This window comes from Chroicocephalus ridibundus, chromosome 1 (genome assembly GCF_963924245.1).
Source record: "Chroicocephalus ridibundus chromosome 1, bChrRid1.1, whole genome shotgun sequence".
NCBI lineage: Eukaryota > Metazoa > Chordata > Aves > Charadriiformes > Laridae > Chroicocephalus > Chroicocephalus ridibundus.
In genome coordinates this window covers 170,689,351-170,712,760 of record NC_086284.1, presented here as the reverse complement: position 1 = coordinate 170,712,760, position 23,410 = coordinate 170,689,351, and the positions used below count along the sequence as shown (strand labels likewise).

The following is a 23,410-nucleotide window of genomic DNA, read 5'->3' as shown; positions in this document are numbered from 1 at the left end:
AAGATGGCAAAAAACCACTATGAAGAGTCACAGCTTTCTGAGGATCGGTACCAGGAGCCTTGTTTTTTTGTAATGCATGTACGATCTTCCGGCCTATGGAAATGAGGCAGGGAAAAAAAGTCATAGGGCTGATTAGTAAAATGGGTGGTGGAATTTAGGAAAAGACTTCAGAAAAGAAAGGACTCTGAATAGAAGCAGACTCATTGACTAAAGAAATGGAAAATACCAACTATAAAAAGACATTATACACCTTTTCAAAAACGAAGATAAGAACAAATTATATGAAAACAGTGGAAAAGACCAAGAGGATCTCAGGACACATCAAAAGGGCATAAAAATAAACTGAGGGACACCCTTTCTTGTGATGTAAAGGCCAGGAAAGAGCTAGTTCTTTTTTCCTTTTAACGTTTTTAACATTGTGGAAGGGACTTTCCTGTGAAGACAAGTTTATGAGCTGCATTGGTGGAAGCAATCCCCTCAGTTTACGAGCTGGCTGTAAAAGGAGGCTAAGCACTTGGAGGGTGGGGGTGAAGGCCTGTTGCAATACACGCATACAGGGCCGAAATGGGTTAAGAGACATGAGAAGAAAGGTCTCCCTGAACCAAACAGCAGCAGAAGCGCATGCAGCAGGACTTTTTCTTTCCACTCCACTTTCCTCTGAAGATGAGGCGAGGCTGGGTTAGGATAACATGGGTGTGCCTGATCTGATCCATTTCCGGTGCCTGCGAGCCAGCACAATCCTTTCCAATTTCTCGGTTCAAAGGCGTAGCACATATTAAAAGTCATTGAAGTATTCTTTAAGTGTTTTAATTTAATTTTCTAAATGCTGAGTCATATCATTATTTATGCAGTTAATTTTGTCTTTCCTTCAGTCCCTGAAGCCACAAAAAGTAACTGTATTCACTGTTGATCCAAGTGTGGTAAAATGTCAAATTTCTTCCCCTGCCCCCTCCTCCCCCCGCTCCCTTTCCTCAGAATAAGGTTTTCTGAGTTTCTACACCAACTATTGCACTTGATTAAAACTAAATAAATTGAATAATCCCTGCCCCCCACCCTGTAAAACCAGCATAACAAATACTGCAACTGAAAAAAATCTGTTGTAAAAATTATTTTCAAAGTAAGCAATACTGAACATCAAATAACTGGAGACACTGTCTGTTCATTTAACGGAGAGTGGAGAAGAATTATGGTTGTGGTGGTTTGTTTTGGTTTTTTTATTAAAGATCTTGTTTTACACCATGGCTGAAAGCCAAGCAGATTTCAGGGAAATTTTTTTTTTTTTTTCTTCAGTTTTTAAGTCAAGCAAAATAAATTCCAGTAAGAAAACAAACCCAACCATCTCCTAGTAGTAGTACTGTATGCTTATACATTATTTTCAGGAATGTTCATCAAGAGAGTCTGCACAGTGATTGTATATTTACAGAAGTTTAACTCCCTGCTCCCCTAAGAAGTTGTTCCCTCATGTTTCTTCCACATTCCTTAATCTGATGCAAGAAAGGAATCCACTGTACCCCAAGTCCCACTACCTATCTGCTTCGCATTCCATTAGAGCACCCCAACAAACTCAGTGCTCACAAAGGCTAAATCTTGCCTCGCTGCGTACTCCGTTCCCCTTGCAGGTTGCAGGGCTTGAAGGAAGGGAGTGCTTTGGTCTGCATGACAACTTGCCCACCAGTTACTTGCTTCTTTACTCCTTTATAAAGCGGCACCGAGATCTTGTCATTCAATTCAGTTCAGCTTTGGAAGCCTTTGGCCGCATTTGTGTGTTTCCCCAAGTGTGATAAGGAACAGTGCCAGGATAGAACAACCGCTAACTGTGGTCAGTAGTCATCACTGGTCTCATCTACAAACAATAAACTCTCTGTGCAAAAGGTTACTAGCAGAAGCATCAATTTTTGCTGGTGCTGAAAACTAGAAACCACATATACGCATACCCATTAATTTAGAATCAACAACTATTAATACATATGACTGTATAATTTGGCTAATCATCCTAGTTGGATTCAGAGAGAAAATTAATTTATTAGTCTAACAGGGCTGATGCACATTATGGTGCACTCCCTCCTAATCACACTCCAGTCTCGTAAAAAGCACTCTTGACACTCGCAGTTGCATCCCTCCCAGAGCCTCATACCACCTTTTGTGGGTGTGGGTCTGTAAAGTGGAAAACCCGTTGGATTAAGGCAGAAGACCGACATAAGTGAGCAGTTCATCACAGACACAGCCAATTAGACACAATTGGATCGAACAGGCAAGTGACTGCCAACAAGTATGGATTTATGTATTTACACCTTAAAGTCCAAGAGTCTTTGTAACTTTCTCCATCCAGTCCGCACATTTAAACTGACAAAAAATAATCTGTACACACAGCACTTAAAAAACAGGGAGGCGAAGGAAAGAAAAAAAAAAAAAAAGGAAAAAGAAAGCAGCCAGATCAGCAGCTTCATCTTGGTATAATCATCCTTTCTATGGCACAAATGATATGATCCCAGTTTTTACAAAATATTGCCAGCAGTGTCACTGCGAAAAAAGTGCAGATGATATGAAAACGGCTCTTCATCATAGGAGCAATGAACTTTGCAATTGTAGAAACACACACTAAGATGACAGTCATGAAGGCCAGGATAACATTTATGCATTTCCCCAGGAGCACTTTGGCATTAACCGTTTCGGACTGCTGTGCTTGCTGTTCTTGCTGATGCAGCTCCAGCTTTGAAACCCGTGTCTGGCACGATTCCAAGGCTTCCTGGAGACAGAAAACAAGAATTAGGACAGCTCTATTTCCATACACCACTTTTCCCATTTTAGCTGTAGAGCCATCCATCAGCTAGGTAGAAGTGTAATTTATTATAGACTCCTAAAACTTGAATGAACCACCAACTCTTAAAAATAAATGCACATATATATATATCTGCATGTGTGTATCACTGTCTGCTCAGGCATAATCAAGTCTGACAACACTGTCCAAAATGTAGGTTTTACATTTTTCATGCTTTAGAAAAAGTATAACTCTAATGTTCATGACAGATAATGTTTCCGGCATATGTTGACAAGATAAAGAACTGGGAGACCTGTTGCCATGGCAACTTTCACTGCATTAAAACAGCATCAAAGTTAGTTTCTTCGCATATGCTATAGAAAACATTAGGGTAGCACAGGCTTGCTGTGATGCTAATTAAATCTACTTTGCAACACGTATCATTTGGTTTACACCACCTCTCTGGTCTACATTACTTTTTTTTTTTTCCCCCTCAAAGCCACTGCAGTGCTGGGATTGAGTCCTCAGTAGGAGGTTGCTTTCTCCTCTGTCAGCGTGAAGGCTCATTAAATCCATACCCCAAGCGGGCAGCGTGCACTGGAGACAGTGGAGAAAACTCTGATGATGCTTTTGTGGGACTCTCTCTCTCACGTGATATATTCCACTTCAAGTTTTGTTCTAAAGAAAGCAGACCTTGTTCATCTGCTTGAGGGTGGACTAAAAACGGTCTTCCAGTAAAATGGTTCTTAAGTCACTAACCCCACGCTTAAGCCCTCTCGAAGTGAAACATGGAAAAAATTCTGACTGCTTCACTTACTTGCCCAAAATGCCACTTTTTGCTGGAGTTGGGACTTGGGCACCATGATGTAACACAGTGCAAGTCTATAATTAATGGAACTGATCAATTTGACATAAACTTTTACCACTGTGTAAAAGGGAAAAATTATGCTCCAGCTTCCCAACTTCCTTTCCCACTCTCAGCCTCCAAACATTTTCCTTGCATTGGCAGGGGCATTCACCTGATCCCACGGTAAGCTGATTCAACCCAATCCTCCACATAAAACCAAACAAACAAAACCACTGCACACAGAGTTATTAGCTTGCTTTGGCGGGGTCACTTCTCCCTTGTTTTGGCAAGTTGAACTGTCACATGACCAGCCAGGCACCAAAGTCCATGCAAAGCACGTGGGCACAGTACCCGATAAAAGGCTGCTTCCTTTCGCTGTTCTAGGAATTAGTAATAATACAGAAGACAGTTCTTAATGGGTGGGACAAAGTCCCTTAGGGTTCATGCATGCTCTCCACTACACACTAAAGAACCTTCCTGATCCTTCTTCCATTCTGACTGTAAATTATTCCCACATCATCTCATGCTGCTTTAGAGAAAGTCCAGCTGTAAAAGCCCAAAACCTGCAGTTCTCTGTTGAGAGGCTGAACTTTTGTTTTAAAAAACAATCTGCCCATCCCTTAGGGAGAGAGTGCTCCAAAGTTAGGGTGTTACTTAAAATATCCACAATTTAAATGATTTACTCTGTTTTTGCTTATTTGCCAAATCCCCTAAGAGACAGGTTTAAACAGGCCAAAATGTACAGAGAAAAAAGATACAAGGCTGTATCAACGTAGCACTTCAATTAGTTTTAAAAGTCTCTGACACCCCTCCGGGGTTCTGCTAATGAATTAGTGAACATTTCACAGCCCTTCCACTGGAGAACTTGGGTCTCATTCAGTTTTTACATCCTCAAGATGCCTTGACAGAAGAGAGTCCTGCATGAGAGACCTCTCTTTAAACCTACAAAGGAACCTATGATATGCTTAGATTCTGTACCATCCCTTTCCCACTCTGTTCCCAGGGCGTTCCTGACTCCCACACCAATCAGGAAACAGGGTGGTCATCCTGCTGCTGGCGCTCTCTGTGTTCAGAAGTGCTCAGACTTTGGATAGAAACATTATGCGTTATATGAATTCTATTACGTTGTATATAAATATTCAAGTATGTAACTACATGCTGTCAGGACAGACTTGTAGAAGTTATTACTGGCTTTTGATTGAAGCCAGACATGACAAGAACTGATCACTGAGGTGAACACACCCTAGAGCTTTGATTATAGGGGCTGTTGTAACCATGGATTAAAACTCTTAAATTATAACTGGCAAAACCCACAAGTCTATTTATCAATTAGTTTTCTTACTTTTTACCTTAAACTCAATTTATAATAAACTTTGCCAGCGAGATGACTACACATCATCAAAAGTCTGAGCAAGAGGTTAGTATTAGGAAATTGTCAAAAGTGGCATTTTACACATTACTAAATTCTTTCATCCTCTGGTGCAAGAAATTAAAACAGGTCATTCTTCATCCACAAGCCTGCCTAGGCCATGTCTTCAATTCCAGCAGATAAAATTTGGAACCCATTGAAACAAATGGATTTAAACATGCTGGGTTTTCATCTTAAAACAGAAAACACATGGGCTTAAATCATTCCCCAGACTCCTTATATACAAAGTTGTAGAAGGATGCAAGTATTGTACAGTATAAGATTTCTACAAAATGTTAGAAGTTTATGAGAAGTAAAAAAAAGAAGTACCTGAACATCTCGTGATCGCTCATATGCTTGATACGCCACTTTCTCCTCTATGCTGGCTAGCTCTTGTTTCAAGTTTGCTGTCTCATGTTGATGAAGATCAGTGAGGTCATTTAACTGGTCTTCCAACCTTTCATATCTTATCAGGAAAAAAGGTCTAAATTTAGTGCGTTCTAGTCAAATAATGCTAAGTCATGAAAACAATTACACATTTTAAAAGGTAACTTCCCAGTGTACTATGGATTCATCTGACCGGCATTAGAGAGCACACAGAGAAATCAGTAAAAACTTTGGAAACCCTCCATAAGCATTTATTCAGCAGACTGAAAGCCTTTTTTGAGTGTTCCCTTGCTGGCAGTGGGTGTTAAAAAGCAAATATTTGTACATCATTGGCAAATTATATGAACTATAAACAGTGGCTAAGGGTATCCAACTTACATTTTTCCATTTCTCACTTCTCATTTAGACAAGAAGATATGGTTTCATAAGTAAGCTTGAGTCAGTTAACAGCTCACCAGTAGCGAAAGGAAAAATGTTCCCTGTATCCCCTCTCGCAGAACTGCAAGGTCCTGCCATTTGTGTGCAGCCTGTTCTGGCATGTCTCCACACAGTAAACCATTTCAATTAAACCATCAGAAATTTTTTTTTTTTTTGTGAGTTTATAACTCAGTTTAACACGCAAACAGGCAAACACTGCAGTCGGCACAAAAATGATGGAGGCAAAATTGTCCAGCTGTGGAAACGGTGGTAGGAGGCGTGAGATCTTAACAGCAGTGAGCTGTCAGAACAGGCCGCTCTGCCCTGTCCTGAAACCAAGTCCTGAGTGCAGTAGGCCATTTGCTCTGTTCTTTCCTCCTCTATGTTACCACCTGATATCCAACCTTCCCTTGCATTTCAATAAATGTACGGGAAACATTAAATATTGCAATTCAAACTGAGTTTTTGCCCATTAGTAAAGACTTCAAGAATCAATGCACACTTTAACAAACGATATGACAAATGGGATGTACGTACAGCAGGTGCAAGCCCTCTGTAGAACACATCTCAGTTCCCACAGTGGATAATAAAGGAATTAATTGCCAAGTAACAAATGCAAGAGGAAGCTGCGCTACAGCACTTAAAATTACATTTCACAGCTGTGTGTTACACCAGGGTACAAAGTGTCATTGCATCCACAAGAGAGCAATGTGGCTGAGAAGTATTTGGACAAGGTATTCAGGACTAAAGTGTATGTATATTTATCAGGTGTATCTCAGCTCTGCTACACCATAAACTGACTAGCATTTACAAGTCACAATAGATCGGAATTCTTCAACAAAACAATTGGTGTCTCCTCTACGCCATATTCACATAACACAATATGCCAGTAAGATGTCAGATGAGGGACTTTTCTGAAAAGCCTTTGACAAAAGGCAAAGAGCTAACACATCAATTGATAGGACATTCTAGGACATGTTCTACATGTATTTTCTGTTGTTGGAAGGAGTGGAACATTTTAGTACCAGATATTGATTGGAATTATTTTTTCCTCTTGCTTCTGAAATACCACACACACAAGCACACCGCCACATTTACACATTCCAAATAGCTTCTATACCCATTCAAAAGTCATTTCAAGAGAACAGTTTAAAAAAAAAATACCTATATCTTTCCTCTTGTAACATCTGAGAAATAAAGCCATAGTCTCTCTTAAACTGTGCTTTTAAATTCTCAATATCATCAGCTAACTGGGACTGTGTCTCCTTGATTTCCCTTAGTTCCTCCAAAATCACGGAAAGTTTTCCTTGGCTGTCCAGGGTACTTGCCACAGCAGGACCAAAGGAAGTATTCCCATTACTATCTGCTGAGCCAGAGGTCCCGCTGGAGCATTCATCGTCACTAACATATTTTGGTTTGGCAACAATGGTGGCACTGCCCCCATACGTTCTAGAACTCGTTTCTGGCCGAAATTCATCCAAGGTATTTTTGAGATGAGCAATGTTGTCTGCACTACCAAATTTGTTTCGGATCAGGTTTGCAAACTCTCTGGACTTGCTGAAAACGAAGACAGGTGGTGTCAAGGACACACCCGGCACACCCGACTTGCTGCTCTCTGTTCCATGCCCAGAGATACGAGACTTTCCATGCTGAATATCTTTCAAGTTATCTTTGGAAGTGTCTTTAGTACTTTTGGAAGATCCATTTTGTTCAATATCCTTGAGCTTTTTGTGATACTGTTCCAATTTTTTCTGTAGCTGGGCAATGGAGTGGGCAGACTTCTGGTTCTTCTTCTCAAAGACTTGTTTAATGCGCCCAGCCTGTTGCTTGTCTGCACTGTTTACCAGTTTCAAATACTCAGCCACGTTTCCATCTCGAGCTGTTTGTTCAACTTTGATTTGTTCTGTAACCTTGAGGATTTTCTGTTTCAAGCTATCTGCACTGAGTTTGACTTTGTGAAAGTCTAGGACCCCATCTGGTACATCAAAGTTCAGGTTGGTGTCAGAGCCTCCACGGCGAATGTTAAGCGGTAAACTCAGGGTATTCATGTCATGTCTTTCCACCTGAGGAGAGAGAAAAGAGATAAATAAAATTTGAATTTTACTTTTTTAAATCCAACTTTCAGTTTCCTTTTCTGCATGTAATTATAACAAGTACACAATATAAAGTAGCTTATAGTAGAAAAAAACATTTCCTCATATGAAGTCAAAGCCACGGGGGAGGCGTGAGACAAGAATGATCTAACCAGAATAGCTTCATCCCTATTAGCATCCCGTGCTAGCCTCTGTGACAAAGAATGGACATTTCATGAAAGCTGCCACAACAATATCATATCTATAGAGACTGCTTAACAAACACTCTAGCCATAACAGGTTTTCCGAGCTTTAAGACCACTGGGAACTAATACAATTGCTCAGGCAAGACCACTGCAGAGACAAGGCAGGAGGTGTATTAAGGTATCTTTAAAAAATGCATTTGTGAAATGCTTTAACTACTCTTTGCTTCAAAATGCCTGACATCCTATATTAAAAATTTGATTTCCAAGTATAGTATTTATTATTGTCTATAATAATGAACATCTTGCAGCAAGACCTCTATGCACATACATGTCATCCAGTGATCACCATTCAAACTTTTCCTTGATTAAAAACATAAAAACATCATTAGGCGTTCTTGTAAGGATTGTTTTCTCATCCTTGCACACTTTTGGTGGCCCTTCTGGAAATTCTCTCCAGTATTCCTGTATTCCCCTTAAAATACAGGCTCAGGAACCAGACACGGTGTCCTACTGTTAATGACGTGCATCACGCACAGATTGATCAGGAGAACTATTCACACCCTTTGTCTATCATGACAGGTTACAAACACAGAGGACGTAAAACAGGCATAAAATTGGGTCTGTATTTGACCATTTCAGAGACAAGATCATCTCTACTCCTATTTCATATTCTTATCCTTATATTACTGAGGATTACAGTACTTTTTTTTTTTTTCTTTTTCTTTTGCTACTGCACTGCTCAGGGTGCAAGCTAGGTAACATAAAAGGTCACGCTCACCAACCTCTGAGAAAAATGGACACTTGAAAAATGCAAACTGAAGAGCTTTGGAGTTGACAATTTCTTATAGACAATATTGGTGACCTTTTAGTCTTGGACTCTATTCCAAGGATTAAACCAGTGCTGTGGCCTAATAGCTCTGCACTTTACCAGTTTGTTAAAAATAATCAATATTGAGCTATATGCTTAATTATTAAAAAGAGGTGCAAGTAATTTTTATAAATATACAAAAATTGTGTATTATTTAATATCATCAGTCATATGTGTTTCACAGAAAATCCACTTTATTGATGAGATCTCATTTTAGAATTTGCACATGACACACAGAGATGGCATTCTATATTCAGGGTCATACCCAATTTAAAGAGTGACAAAAGTCACAAGTGTCAAAACTAACTTCCATTTTTATTGATTTTTTTTTTTCTTAATTGACCAAGTCTTAGAAATATAATGAGTAGAAATAAATAGCTTTTACAGATCACTTTTTAAAGTGATAACACTCATAGTACTGTTGTGGTAACTAAAATACACATTTAATACAAGCAATAAGTTTGACATAGAATACTTGTATCTTTCCAAAGGCTCATACGGCAAAGTAAAGCAATTAAGGCAAATAGCTGAAAAGCTTAGATACTAGATCTGTAGCCCATATTGCAAATATTTCTTTAAATGGATTTATTGGGTCTGGCCAAATTCAGTAAAGAGAAAAAGCTCAGTGTAAAACAACAGTTTCCTGAAACAACCCAAGACATTATTTAAATAACCTTTGGCACAAAATTATACTGTAATAAATCACCTAATTGCATATACACACAAGACAGATCCACCACTGATGTCACTCAGGACAAGCCGTACATACTTCCAAGAATGGGTGGGTCTATCTCTAACCTTTACACAGCATTAATTGTTTACTTCCTTAGTACAAAATAGTCTAAAAATATATTGTATTAATTGGATACAAGCCCAAACCAGATCCCCATCTCCCTTATGTCCTCTCCCTCACTGAAGTCTCTAGTGGTCAGCAAGGTCTATCATCACCATGCACCCCATGCGTTCCTGGAACCTCAAGGTCACAACATCAATAGAGATAAAAAGAACAATAGCATCCAGGGAATACATCTGCTGAAAGTTGCATTTCTTTTGGAGTTGAGGAAATCAATTACCATGTGGCAAATCTACTTCTGAAATGAGTAAAACTAATCGTAGGGTCAGTTTAAATTCAGTGAAGTTTAGAAAAGAATTGTGTCTAAATTCCCAAAACACTACTATGAGTACTTATTCATACTGGATTGAGAGTTTACTGGATTGAGAGCTCACCAATGGTACAGAAGAGTAATTTCCAAGACATTCCTCTATCCGATTGTATTTGGCCAAAACGGCAGTTGTCCTCTTGCCATCATGATGCAAGGTCGGGTCAAGCAACAGAGGCTCTTGAAATCTTCTCCTGATGTAATATACGTTTTTGTTGGTGGGCTTTTTTGGGTTTTGTGTGGGTTTGCAGGGGAGAGGGTTTGGGTTTGTTCTTTTTGGTTTGGTTTTTTTTTGTGTTTTTTTTTTTTTTGTTATTGTTGTTGCAGTTTTGTTTTTGTTTTGTTGTAAATCAGAAGCAAGCAGACAATGGAGGACCCAGTTATCTCTAGACAAGTGGCCTATCACTCGTCTTCTATCTTGATGAGGTGGAACAGTTTGGCAAAGACCCTTTTGTGATTGCTTTGTAGCTCAACACTAACGTTACTCCAAGACACCAGAGGTCCAATTTCAAATCCTATCTCAAATCCTAACCTGAAGTCTCCTTGCTGCAACAGTCTCACCTTGAGATGAGAAGAATTACCCTCTGTGTACCTTCCTGAAGCACCGTAATGTAGCTTGCGCTTCCTGCTGTATCGAATGCCCAGTTCTTTATACTGAGCAGAAGACTGTCAGTGAGAATCTTGGATGCTACCTCATCCCCACAGGGACTAGCACACTCCCTGTGATGTGGGCTGAAATTCTCCCACACGCAGAAAACTGAATGCACATCCCCCTCAAACTACACAAGTGCTCTTCCAGCTATGCTACGGGAAAAGATGATGAATGCCATCCAATGCCGTTGTTTTTTTCTGTGACTCTTGGGTAATTGATGCCTGACAAGGGCACCAAGCTGTTAATAATAAAGTTGTTATTGAGTGATTGATTTGGTTTTTTAAGATTTTCATTGCAGCTGCCAAAAGAAAACAAAAAAATATATACAGACAGTAGTGGCCCCAATAGCCAAAACGGCCTGTCTGGGAACAGCCATATTTTTGGAAGTGAGAAACACTCAAAGAAAAAAGCATGGAATCATCGTACATCTCTCCTATCACAATAACAATTAATAGGAGCTGGGGATTAGCAATAGATGAGAGGAAGCAGTCCCAAGACAAGTGGTAACACAAGGAAGGCAGCACACCATCCCAGAGTCTGAGGAAATACCACGTATGTCCAGGGTCTGGCTTCTAAGAAAAAATGGGGAATAACCATTTTGCACATGGTTACTGTGGTAGCCATAGCTGATGTTACCTTGGAAGAGGAAATGTGGGCCTTGGAGAGACCACTTCATTTTATGGAGCAGTTCACATATGCACTTTGTGACAACTCAGTTGAGAACTAATCGTAATGTTTGTGCTGTCCAAAGACTAGCTTTTAAGAACAGTGATTTGGGACTGCAGCAATTCAGGCTCCTTGCCTGCATCAGAGCCAGACACCACAGATGAGTAGATGGTTAACTCTCAGAGGTGAAGAGCTTCCTTCTGCCTCAACCCCCCTTTTTCCAAAGAGCCAAGCAGATCCCTGGCTGCACGGCCAGGTTCTTCATGCAGCCCATCCCAAGCCAAAGTCCAGAGCTTCAGAAAGGATAGCAGAATAACTGCTCTGTGCAATGAACACAGGCACACTGCTAGGAACCCTTCACTACTCATGAATTGGCAGGTATACTTTCCATCTTAAATGGTAAGTGGAGGGTTGCGTAAAAGGCAACCTGCCATTCATAAAGAAGCACTCAGAGTACAATAGTGCTTTGAAAATACAATGACAGAAGTGAGGATAGGGATTTTATCAGCATCATGATCATCCATGTTTTCTCACTTGCCATCTGTGAAAGCAACCCAAAACTGAGATTTGCAGGCCATGCTAACAATGAGCTCAAAGCAGAAAAGGACCCATGTGCCCAAATGCCACGGGTAAGACTGTTGGAAAGGGGTTCCATATGGACAGGAACTGCTGAATGATTGAGAACATCATGCTTAACAGGCTGTGTAGATTTGCCATTATACCCTCTGTTTGCAAAATGCAAAGCAGAGGTAGAAGGTTATTTCTTCCCCAAAGATCCTGGGTAGGATCAATCTGGGAGGAAGAAATCTGTAGTGAATAAAGCAGAGAGAATATGCAGCCCACCCTAGTGCAGCCCACCCTCGAGCACTCATCTCGTGGCTGCTCAGGTGAATCACTTCCTCTGTTCCACTGACTGTGTCAATAGCTCTCCACTGACAAGCAAGATCTCAGCCACCTATGTTTAGGTGTCAAACAGAATTCTGCTGTTTATTTCATACATTTCTTTTATAATCTTTTAAGAACTGACTGAAAGAAGCACAGAGAAAAAGCATTTGCAAGACAGAGTCATTGACTGCACATACGCATCAGGCTCCAGAAAGTATGTATCTTTGGGTTTCCTCACTAACAGAAGCAAACCATGAAAACACAAAGTGATTTACTCATTCAAATAGGCTCAGTTTAAAGGTGGTTGGTTTTTTACTTTTCCCAAAGAGCCTCATTACTATCACCAGTCATAGCTGTACAAGCTAAACAAAATCTTATGATCACAATTTACATCTGTCTTGCAAGACTTTTAGAAGGGTATCTGATTAGTGCTCAGAAAAAGAATCCCATAAGAAACACACAAGATAGGATTAAGGCAGCTCTAAAGCTTTTAGGGTTTAGCAATAGCTAAACAAAAATATTCAGGAGTAATTCTCTTTTTGTCAAGAAGTAGACATCTACCAGAAGCAGAGGTGTTTCAATGGGTAAAAGGGCACGCAGAGGAAATTTTATTACTTTTTCAGTATATTCCAAAGCAGCAATGTGTTTGGGGAAAGAGTTTTACCATCTCTTTGAAATTCACCACTCCTTCTAAAACCCACAGAAGAGTCCTTCATGTAAGGCTTAAAACAGTGCTTAATCATCATAAAAGGTTCTACATTATATAAAATCAGCCCCCAAAATTTCTGTACAGTATGTTACTGCAAAACACCTTCTGCTCATGGTTTTTTAAAGAGTTAATAACAATATCTAGAAGTACCTACACTCAGAATATCACACCAATAACCGCACAGAGGCTTGAGAATATAAGGGATGGAGGGAGACAGCAAACCCCGCTTCTACTTTTTACTAAGGAAATCAGAGATCCAGGGTAAGTGATTTGGTCTGAGACCACCTGTCAAACACTGATGCAGTCAAATAACACAGAAGGTTGTTCTTTTACCAACAACAGTTCCTCCATCACCTATCAAAAAGACTAACACTAAAGCTGTAAGGTGTCTCACTAACACACACATCAGAGGTTTATTCCAGTTGGTAGTCAAAGATAATCCCAGATACCCTTTGCAGAGTACCTGCACTTCAATATTCAATGGTGAGGAAGCTTCAAAGCCGCTTCATGAGTAGGGCATCATACTGGGGCAGACTAAACCTACAGAGCTCTGGATACTTTTGAAACTTTTCCCTATTAGGCCAACGGGGTCTGGTAATTGTAAAAATACAGTTGTTATACTAGGCAACTTAGTTGCAACTTAGGCAAGACCTCAAATATAGACAAGGCAACTAAGTATACTAGACGAGACCTCAGATACAGAATCAACCCCTTCTCAGGGTCAGTTTGATTACCCATCTTTCCCTCCATTTTAATTCTTTTTATTAGCACCACAGATTTGAGACTGTAAGCACAGGCACCTAAGGAAAGATGTAAACGTGCTTTAAATGCTAGTTTAAGTATAAAAAAACCCACCCCAGTTTAAAATGCTTTAAAAGAAACTCTGTAGAAAGCAATGCTAAGGAAAGCATACACACATAAGTTCTGGTGTTACTAGAAAGACAGCTTTTACTCTCTTGGGTCTAATTTGGTCAATGCCAAATAGCCATGTATAACCTGTGATCCAAACAGCCAAGATCACATTAATGTTGTTTTGCCTCAAATCCTACAGACATGCTCAGTTCAAACTTGGAGCATCCCAGAAATAACCTTTTACCTAATTTCTAATTAAAGGACTGAACTAAGGCCAAATTAGCTAGGTCACTGCTTGTGTGTAAATAAGTCTTTAGATATGGCACTATTTCAGATTAAACCAACAATGGGAGAACAATGGGGGGAAGAGGCAGTTTTCTGCTTCACTGCTAATACCAGCTCCTTCAAAATCCAACAACATCCACTGAAAAGTCTCCTGTGTCACAATTCACACTCAGTGCTGTTCAAGGTTGTTCCACAGCATAAAACTGTCATGAGCAAAACAGTTCCAATACAAACAACTTCTGTGCCTAGACTGCAAACTTCAACAGGCCTTTATAAAAGTAAACAAGCTACTTTCCATTTACTGTCCAGCACTCATGTAAAATAAATAAATAAATAAATCATTGTCCTGGCTAAGTAAAACAATACAGCAATGAACTACTACTCAGATTTACTGTGCTTAACTTTCTTAAGCGGACAAGGGGTAGACTCCACACCCCAAAGTTAACTATTTTGCTTCAGATCAGTCCCAATCTTTAGATAAGCACCATTAATTAAGAAAGAGTCATTCAAATACTCTCTTCCAACTTCCTAAATAAAAATAAATGTCACTTTTATGCATATATTCCTTCTCTTTCCGGTTTCCATAGCAACATAAGGAAATACTTGGGAGCCCCAGGTGCTACACAGGTGGTTCCATCGAGAAGCACTCACAAGAAGCCTGCACTCCCACTGAAGGAGAGTGCCTTGCACCTGACACAAATCCCTCAAAATACAGCCACTATGAATCAGTGTGGGGGTGGCATATTTTTGAAGGGTGATGCAAGACATTCTGTATATCTTCTAGACTAGTTCTTCAACTCACTTTTAATGTTTCTAATAAGTGCTTTTCCTCCCTCCCCACCCCGCTTTTACCGATTTTCTTCTCCTCTCACTCAATAAAAAGGTTTCTTTTTCTAAAGATGTTCAAATAGGTGGCAAGAATGAAATTTTCCACAACACTGTGGAATACTCTGTGAAAAGCCATCTGCTATACATTTTCAGTTATTAAATTCTCCTCTATGAATGCAAATTTGACACAAAGCCAGCCACATCCCTGCCATGACTAACAACTTCTTGTAGTTACAGCATATGCTTCTGATTTTGAGTGCGCTTTCCTTCATATCACTCCATTGTCTAACTTCACATCACAAATTACCTATTCCATGTTGATAAAGCTATAACAGGTCACCAGCTCCTTCCACCCAGTTCTTTCTCTTTCACAGGCAACTCTTATAATTTCAGTGCTATTCATATTGTCTGAGCATTTCCTGAAATCCCAGTTCCTGGACTGTACAATCACACAAGAGACTTTCAGGGAATATTACTGGGTTTCTTGCCCCCAGTTATGGAGAAATAATTCCCACATCTAACTTAACGGTCAACAACCAAGCAAGTCCTGCTTCCCCCAAAATACGGACAAGGTTAAGGACATTTTAAATATGTGATTGACAGATCTACAAAAATCAAACCCACAACCCAACACTGATTTTAGGAAGTCTAATTAATGACTTTTTACTGCTTTGACCTGTCAACACTTACATAAAACCTATTTTGTAACAAGAACATTAAGACTTTACAGTAGCAGGGAATTTTGGAAGTACCACCACCAGAGATGAAACACACTAAATCCAGATAGACTGGCCATCATAGGCAAAAGACCCAAGACATAGGTCTTTTGTTTGTTTTAACCATTGAAAAACTTCCATTTATAAACAAGAGAACAATAGCTCCATCACGCATAAGATCTTTTCATTTGCGTTAATGCTGCGGCAGCACATCCTGAGCATATAAACAATCACATCTTGTCCTGTACATGAACTGAGTCACTTATTCAAAGGACCCTGCTTGCTTCTTCCTTTTTTCCCCACCCTGAGACGGTGGGACCCATCTCTCCACACTGAGACAATGAAGTAACATCTCAAAAATACATTTCTATTACATCAGCAGTTCTGCCTATATACAGGACTTTTAGTTCATTTTTTGTTACTAAGGCATAATCAAAAGATAAGGTCTGCTTCACTACATTATATGACCAACAACCACAGGCTGTTAAGCAGCTTAGATGTAATTTTTCACTATTATGGGAACTACTGGAAGGCTTACAGCCATAGCTTTGATCCCTCTTTAAAGACAACATCACGCACTGCTGATATTCCTCCTATCTCCCTAACTTTTAGATATTAGGAGCTCTAAGCTTTGTTTGTCCATTAAGTTCAATACCTGGTAGCCCTCTTTCCAGGTGTCAGCAGCAAACTAACCAACCTACTTGAACTTGGAAGTGAACTGAACACCACAAGGTCTCTCCTTCCTCTTTCCTTCCCCTCTCCGCCTCCTCACCTTGTACTTCAGGCTGCTCTTCAGGAAAGGATCTTCATTTTGAAGAGCATTTTATTTACCTCTCCATGATAACTAGTACATCTCTTGACAAGGCAGCTGTAGTTTTTAAAGCTTAGTTACTTCTATACAGAAGCAAACTTTCACTATTTACCACATTACACACATAAGATTAATTTTTTTTTTTGTTCCACACTTGATATCCAAGGCTTGTATTCATACCAAATACCACAAATAAGACCAAAGGCAGAGAACTGCAGGGAGATTGGGCTACAAAAAAAAAATAATCAAAAACCTTGGCCAAAACTTCATGATCTACATATACTGAAAGAAAGAGAAAAAGAAAAAAGATGACAAGCCCCAAAGAGAAAGAAGAGACATAAAAGATTTTAAAGTCTACTTTATAAAAAAAAAAGTTTAAAATTATTTTTATTAACAAAACTGTATGTCATTATGCAAGATAAGGACAACTAAAACTGGAATCACACAGATGCATTATTATGCAGCTCATTTGTTATTCATAAACACTGCTGCAATAATGGTATTTTAAGCTACGATACATAACTGATGAACACCGCTCTGAAGAAAGTCTGGAGAAAACATCTTAATTGCAGTGCAGTAAGTGCCAAAAATTCTCTGCAGATTCAACAGATTTAAGCCTCTACCTTCTGAAGACCACAACAACAGAACTTTAAAGCGTTTTCTTATTTACATTTCTTTTAAAAATAGCAAAAATCTTTTCTTTTCACTGAAGGGGCAATATGAATCATTAGGCAACAGAACTAGAGTTTCTTGCTCAGGCAGTATTCTTTGTGTATCTTCCTCCTGGAAGAAAATGAAACACTGTCCCCCAAGTTAATATAAATAATATTGTTTTGAAAAGCAAAAATATGAAGGAACAAGGTTTTCTGCTGCTGTGACTATGCTACTAAACTGAGTCACAGGTGATGCTTTCCATTTATGAATAGAACTAATCAAATCTTCTCAAGAGCAACTATAACAGTTCTCCTTATTCTAGAGGAAATATCTTCAAATATTATTTGTATGCTTACTATCTTCTTATGTATGTAAATGTACATGTATAAAATATGCTTTTATAAATATTTTTAAAAATATACATACTATTATTATTATAAGCAAGTACTAGTCCACAGAAAATCTCATATACGTACAAAAGAATAAAGCAATGTTTCAGCTGATGCGCACCATCTGGAGAACCTGCTCTAGGCAAGGTATTTTAAGTTTACACCCGAACAATCAATTAAAATAGTTACAACTAAATATGAATTCACAAAAAAGATAACTTTTCCAGAAAAAAAAGATGACACAAATAGCACACATTTGAAGATAAGCGTGCCTCTACAAGCACATCTACCTGAATCCTCCTTTTTGAAGAGGCCCCATGTGCACATAATAGCAACACATCAGAGTGAACAACTACTCAGCAAGTGTTTTCTGTGCTCTCCAGAAATGTGTTTCCTGTGTGCACCAATTGCCTATTTGTTAGTTGCAAAGGAGGAAATTCCTTTAAGAAGCCTACAAAAACTTCTAAACAAACTCTTAGGTTAAGTGTCTTGAAGGAATCACCATACATTAAAACACTGTCCATACCACATGATTTTGAACAGTTTCTCACACATTTTTTTAAATTATGTTTATGAGTTTGTACTGGCCTGAATTGTTCATATAAGAAGTTGGGGGGTTGTTTTTTTAAAAAGTATAAAAAACTTTCTTAACAGTCTTTTCTCTCTGAACCAAGCTCAGCTAAGACTGTTATATCAATTTTATTGAGGTAAAATAACCCACTATATGTACTTAGTGATGGGTGACTTCCATGCTCCAATTTTTCCCCTTTTCTTTCAAATTTGTGTATCCACCAAACTCTTCAAATACTAATGCATGTTACAGAAGATATCCCAACCCATAGAAAAAACTGTATTATAGAGAAGTTCCACAAGCCAATAAGATAACATCAATTAATTAAAAACCCAAAATGCAGAAGGCTTGTCTAACTGAAAAGAAAACCAAAGAGATTCATACAATTAGAGAGGAATAAAACCCTACAGTAAAATTTTTATCTAGTCTTAAAATATTTCTATCCTGAGAACACACTTCCCCAATTAATGAGATTTATTAAACTGAATTACTTTGAGATAGCGATTCAGACAATTTTGGAAGATAAACTAGGTTAAATTATACTTATGTCACCATATTACTTGTAACAAAAGTGTTAAATCACAATTTTTTTTTAAGTTTTAGGGGTAAAAAAAGAAACTATTTTTTAAACAACTGCCTTTAACGGCAATTTACAGAATTTTGAGAATACGGCACATAGCCTCTGATGTCAGTTTGAACAAGCTTGAGTAGTAACCATTATGTATTGCCAGGGCATTACTGATGAATGAAAGCAGACTTTCTCTCTCGGAGATGCCTGCAAACTGAAAAATACATCTATCTCTCTTTGGCCAGAACTAAAATGTCAAGGGTGGAATGAACTCCTGTGGATACTAAAGACTCATTATAAAGCTTACTGCCTTCTACTCCAACTATAGGGCACATTTGGTGAACATCTCTTTATGTAGCATAAATAACAGGAGAATGTATATTATACACAAAATTTAGGCACAGATTCAGTGCTCATAAACTAAATAAAAAACCAAACCAAACAAAAACACCCTGCTTCTTTCTCTCTGCCATCTAACACAAAAACCATTCCTAAATGTAGAACTGCAAAGTGAGAATCACAGCCAAGAAACAGCAATGACTTTGTTTAACAGATTACTGGAAAGTGCTCAGAAACTGTACAGTTGGCACAGCACAAGAAACTACATAGAGCAGAATAGATACAGTAGAAAAACTGTGTTCAAGTTGGCCTGCCTTAATCTGCTAAAACCATGTTGCTAATCTAAGTCATTTAAGACAGTGAAATTAAAACCCTTTATCTTAGATACCGTAATTGAAAGGGCTGATAAAATATTACAGACCAACTTTATGCAACTTCTTTGCTACATTAATATGTTTATGCAAAACTGTGCTCTTTGTGGCACAGATCTAGTCAAGAACTGTCATAGGAGACAGCAGGGCTAAAAAAGCAACATCAATAATGCACCAGCAACAGGAAGAGTCCCATAAGAAAATAACAAGCGATGACAGCTTTGCAGCCTGTATTGCTTTCACTGTCTTTTCTTGCCTTTGGATAAAGTGTTACAGGCCCTTATTCTTCATATTTAAGGCCTATCAGGTTTTTTATTTTTGTTAAAACTCTGTCCAGGAGGACAGAAGGGACTAAGGCCTTTATAATGTTTCTAGAGTCACAACTGAATTTGGATCTCAGAATCATTAGGGGTATCTCAGATGTTTCCTAGACCTCCAGAGGAAGTAATGGTGTCAGAGGCATTATTTATTTAATTGAATAGGGCAATGTTAACAGTGTTTAACTGTTCTGGGATAACATCTCTCAGGTAATGATAAAAGTGTTAGTCAAATAATATTTGTTGAAACTTAAAGTTCAGAGAGGTTTACTTTACCAAGATGTTTATATGGACAGACACCATAGTAACCATAATTTAGAATCTAAAGATTTAGAATCTAAACTTGTCAATTCACATCACTGAGGACCACTGGCTAATCAAACTGAGATTTTCTGGAAGAGAAAATTTGAATATTGTAGTACAGTCAACTTTACATAAATAAAAACAAGTATAGCTTGCTACAGAAATAATATCCACACTGATAGTTATGTACTTATGCTCTAAGTTTGTACATTTTTCTTTTCAGTTATATCTTTTCTCTAATCTTCTTCTTTTGCTTATCTATGTGCAATTTCATCTTTTTATTTGAAATCAGTTTAAACATGCTTTTTATCTGGGAGATATTTTACCTGGTAAAATACTTGCCAAAAATTTACCAAGAAATGCATTAATGTTTCTTAAGAGTCTTATAGAAGGAGATACAGGAAATTAAGGCTATCCTAGAACTATTTGCCTTTTTAAAATAAAGGTGATGATTTATATTACAGCACACAAACAACAAGTGTTTATTCTGTATACCGTAAACTCCAAAGCACGTGATTTTATGGAATGCATACATTTAAATTTGAATGGATACTTGACACAACAACTGATAATATTGCTTAATTAATAAAATACAATTTTAAAAGAGAATGGATTTTGCTACATCCTCAATAGTGTCCATTATTAAATCCATAGTGATAGGTAAGTCAACTGCTATAAATACATACGATAAAGACACAATTTTCAAGTTAGGCACTGGTATAGACCTCTGTTTTACCCAAGAATCTCTTTTAGCATTGCTGGTAAGCTTTACATGCTATGAAGAAATATAAAGCTACTGTCTATGCAGAGATGGTAATAGAATTTATTCATATTCTAGCTAACAAAAACTTTATTAAGCAAATAGGTATTTCAGATTCTTATGTAGCCATAACCCATGTTAGCTAGACCAGGACAGCACTTCTGAAACAAGAGCACAGGCTATTGCTTTTCTGCTTGGTGAAGTGGTCACACAAACACTCACCATCAGTGACTTACATGCCTTCCAGGAACTGAGTCACAGAGTTCACCAATCAACTTCTCTGCCAAGTATATGAAAACAACAGAAGACGCTTCAGAACACTTTTAAGAGTTATTTTTCAGCTTATTGAAAGTCACAGCCTCCCTTACCTAACCACAAGGAATTGGGAGAGCCTCTCTCAAGCCACTGCCATAGTCAAACAGTTGCACTCATGTCACTATAACATTTGTGTACGAAGCTACAGGCTGCCCAACTCAGGTAAGTTTGTTCCCCATGTTCTTTGGCCATTACAGCACAACAGAACCATTTAAAGCAGGATACAGAACTTCAGTCATGTGCTTCCCTACCTACCTTCCCCGTATAATTTTATTATGCCATAAAATACTTCAATAAGCCTGATGGGCTTTTAAAGACAGCTTGCAATCTTAATTCAGAGCATTTTAAAATAATTATCAACAGGAAATGGCATGTGTTCAGCTTGCATTCAAGATAAACTTAGAGGGTTTCTCAAAAGCCCACGGACACAAATGCTAGTTGCCAATTTTCTTTTAATGCTAGTTCCTACGTATTACACTCATATTAGATTTTCCTATTTTTAGAGTTGTGGAGATGTTAGCGGCCTATTCACCAACATAATTTGATTAGAAATGAAGCTGCAATCAATATTCCGTTCCTAGCCTGCCTGCCTCCCTCTCCTTTGAACTTTCTAAATAGAACCTTTTTTTCCCCCCTCTCTTAAGTTTCTATTGAGACAGTCTAAAAGGATATGCTTTATCATATAGTTGGCTTTGGTGTAAAAGATTTGTAAACATATTACCATATTCAGTCATAGCAACAGCACAGAAAAAAAGGAACAAAGCGAAGCTCAGTGGGAAAGGAAGCAGACAAGAGTCATGCTGTCCTTGGAGTCCAACCCTGGTTACTGGCATTGCACTGAGCCAGAGCTCTGTACCTGAGCAGAGAGCTCTGCTTGGCTACAGGCTCCAGGATCCTGTAATAAACAGCCTAACATTCGGCACAGGAGACCTCATACCTTTGAAAGTGGAAAAGAAAAAAAAAAAAAACCAAAACACAGTACTTATCAAGGCATTAGAAAATTGTCTAAATATTTTTTCCCTTTATCTCTCATTTGGTCATGTCATTAGAGTAATTAAACCTGTATAAACTAACATCTATAAATCAGATACTTAGTGGTCTCAACAGGCAGATGAAGCTCTATATCGACTACTAAACCCTCAAAAATATGCCTCCTGTGAGATTAGCCAAATGATGCTAGCCTAATTACAATTTACACACAGTAAGTAAAGATTCGATATTGTATTATATGTTGAAAAAAAAAAACCCAAACATTTTCCATATACTCTTCCTGAACAGACTGACAAATACACTCACTTTCTGTAGTCAGTTACTTGAATAGTTTGAGAAACACCTAAATCACACCATAGCTCTTTCACAAGCCAGTGGTGCCAACAGTTCCTCAAGCGAGTCCTGCCTTTCCTTTCAACTACTGCTCTTTGCTCATTCATGAAGTCTGTCATGCCTCGACTTCAATTCCATTATTTTTAAGAAATGCTTTTACCTATTACCTCACTGAAAATTACATAATGTATGTCCAGGTTTCACAACTATGGCCAAGGCCAAAAATTCTGGAGCCACAAGGATAGCGGTCACGTTACATCTTGGAGACATCCTTCCCAAAACAACTTGTATTTGCTGCTGTGACAAGAAGTTTTTGCTGACACAACTTTGAATTCAGAGAAATAGAGGGTTGTGCAAGAAATTACAGAGCAAACTGCAATGGAACCTCTTTCACCTTATGCCCTCTAGTTCTTGATATGTACGTTACAATAAAAGGAAACTGCTGACAGCTAAGCAAGCGGAAGAAATAGGTTAGAGGGGTCACCTTCTGTACCCAGGAGTAACACACATCAACCTATCTGCAGTTCAGATTTTGATTCCAGAGTATCAACTGTTCGCAAAAGCTGAGAAAAGTACTTGCTACCAGCATTAAGTTTGGACAGAAATATACTTTAAAAAGTAGCTGCAGACTTAACACTGCTTACAATAACACAAAGTTGTGGGGGGAAAAAAAAAACCAAACCAAACAGGTAGTAAACTGAAACCAAGAATACCTCACTTTTCAGCAATTCAAAGTGGCCTGAATGGCTTATATTCTACGTCAGCTGGGGAGGGACCTTGTAGATTTGCAAGCATTCATTAAGTGCTTCAGGAAACTTTAATGAGTTGCAGTGATTTGCACTGCAGCCAAAGACCTTCCCTGCAACAGAAACAAAACATGAATGCAAGGAACTCCACCCCCCTATCCCCAAACAAAAGAGCAAATGACTAGTCACTTCTTTAATTGATCTGCTCTCCAAATCCAGATTTTAAA

The 23,410-nt window shown here is 38.5% G+C and overlaps 1 protein-coding gene across 3 annotated transcripts in view; it reads right to left on the bottom strand.

Annotated features, from left to right (window-relative positions):
• Positions 1 to 1,053: 1,053 nt before the first annotated feature.
• The window catches only part of TMCC3 (transmembrane and coiled-coil domain family 3), a 140,367-nt gene continuing 118,010 nt past the window's right edge, over positions 1,054 to 23,410 (bottom strand). For all 3 annotated transcript variants that reach the window (XM_063322787.1, XM_063322789.1, XM_063322786.1), the window contains exons 2-4: positions 6,982 to 7,880; positions 5,344 to 5,479; positions 1,054 to 2,746 (exon numbers count right to left, since the gene is read on the bottom strand). In XM_063322787.1, coding sequence (XP_063178857.1) covers positions 2,444 to 2,746; positions 5,344 to 5,479; positions 6,982 to 7,880 — 1,338 coding nt within the window. In that variant the 3' untranslated portion in view covers positions 1,054 to 2,443. The remainder of the gene's footprint in view (positions 2,747 to 5,343; positions 5,480 to 6,981; positions 7,881 to 23,410) is intronic.